At 33.9% G+C, this 1,738-nt stretch overlaps 1 protein-coding gene across 1 annotated transcript; it reads right to left on the bottom strand.

Annotated features, from left to right (window-relative positions):
• Positions 1-450: 450 nt before the first annotated feature.
• LOC124451992 (uncharacterized protein K02A2.6-like) lies at positions 451-1,383 on the bottom strand. The gene has a single exon (XM_047002588.1). The coding sequence runs from the start codon at positions 1,381-1,383 to the stop codon at positions 451-453; it is 933 nt and encodes a 310-aa protein (XP_046858544.1).
• Positions 1,384-1,738: the final 355 nt, after the last annotated feature.

The following is a 1,738-nucleotide window of genomic DNA, read 5'->3' on the forward strand; positions in this document are numbered from 1 at the left end:
CATTACTACATGCATATTAAATAAGGAATTACCTACGTCATTACAGCATATAAATATAATTAGGCATGCAATGTCACATCTCTTTTCTTCGGTTTTTAAATAATTTCACACTATAAATGTTTTTTTAACTTTTATCTAATAAGAATATCTATTAGGTTTTTGATTAGACGTCCATACCGAGTTCTTATATTACTGTTGTTAGTACTTTCATTACAATTTTATAAGATCTATTGTTCTCACTATAAGACTTATCTGTATTTTGACTTCTCGATTCTTCATTAATCTTTAATAAATGATTTCTATTCCTTCTATAGTAGGTACCATCAGACGTAACCAAATAAGATCTTGGCTCAAGTAACGATTTTCCACGATTCCTTTCTTTTGAAGCCTTTTCTGTTTTATACGTACCTTATCTCCTTCTTTTAATGGTGGAAGTGTTTTGCATTGCGATCATAAAACTCTTTTGTTTCTTGTGATACATTTCAATTTTTCTTGAACATTAACAGGGTTTAATGGTTGAAATTCAAGTAACTTCTCTGATATTGGTAATAATGTTCTAGTTCTTCGTCCCATTAGTCGTTGAGCTGGACTGCCAACAATTTCATCTCTAGGTGTTATTCTATAATTAAGGAGTCCTAAATAAGGATCGGTGTTATCATATTTTGCTTTTTTTATGATTGCTTTTGCTGTCTGCACAGCACGTTCTGACATGCCGTTACTTTTTGGATATCCAGGTGAACTTGTTGTATGTTTAAATCCATACTGTAACGAGAATGCACGAAATTCTCTACTCCTGAATTGTGGACCATTATCTGTTATAAGATCTTCGAAAATTCCGTATCTCGCAATTTGAGATTTCATCTTTGTGATAACTGTCTTTGATGTTGTATTTAACAAATAATCAATTTCAAAGAATCCACTGTAGTAATCTAACATAAGAAGATAGCTTCTACCATTCAATTCAAACAGGTCTGCTCCAACTTTACTCCACGGTCGATGTGGTACAGTATGTGATTGTAGAGGCTCCTTTTGTTGATGACTCTTATGGGCATTGCAGATTTCACACTTTCTAACTTCTGCTTCTATTTCTAAGCTCATCTTTGGCCAATATAAACACTCTCGAGCCCTACGTTTGCATGATTCAGATCCAAAATGTCCTTGATGTATAGCTTTCAACATATCAGTTCTTAATGACTCAGGAATTATTACTCGATCTCCTTTAAACAGTAGGTCATCTTGTACTGAAAGAGTCTCTCTAAAGTCCCAGTAATTCAAAACATCCAAATCGACTTTACTGCGTAGATCTGGCCATCCATTTTCTACGTACTGTCGTAGCATTTTCATTACTTTATCTTTCTTTGTCTCTTCCTTCAATTGGTTCATTTTTCTTCACTTACTGGCAAGACAACATTTATCTCAAAATCTTCTAAGTGATCATCTGATTCTTCTTGGATATACGCTCGACTTAATTGATCCGCGAGATAAAGTTCTGCTCCTTTCTTAAACGAGACTTTCAAACTGTACTTTTGAAGTTTCAGCAACATTTTCTGGAGTCTCAATGGAGATTGATGAAGGGCTTCTTGAAAATCTGCTCTAAGGGCTTATGATCTGTTTCAACATTGACATCTCTGCCATAGATGTAATCATGAAATTTTCACATCCAAATACAATTGCAAGTAACTCTTTTCAATTTGTGCATATTTCTTTTGGCATTCAGTTAAAGCTCTCGATGCATAAG

The sequence above is a fragment of the Xenia sp. Carnegie-2017 genome, unplaced genomic scaffold, assembly GCF_021976095.1.
Source record: "Xenia sp. Carnegie-2017 unplaced genomic scaffold, XeniaSp_v1 HiC_scaffold_24, whole genome shotgun sequence".
NCBI lineage: Eukaryota > Metazoa > Cnidaria > Anthozoa > Malacalcyonacea > Xeniidae > Xenia > Xenia sp. Carnegie-2017.

Bases quoted from the DNA above. Each gene is read 5' to 3' on its own strand.
- LOC124451992 (XM_047002588.1), bottom strand. From the start codon at position 1,383: ATGAACCAATTGAAGGAAGAGACAAAGAAAGATAAAGTAATGAAAATG.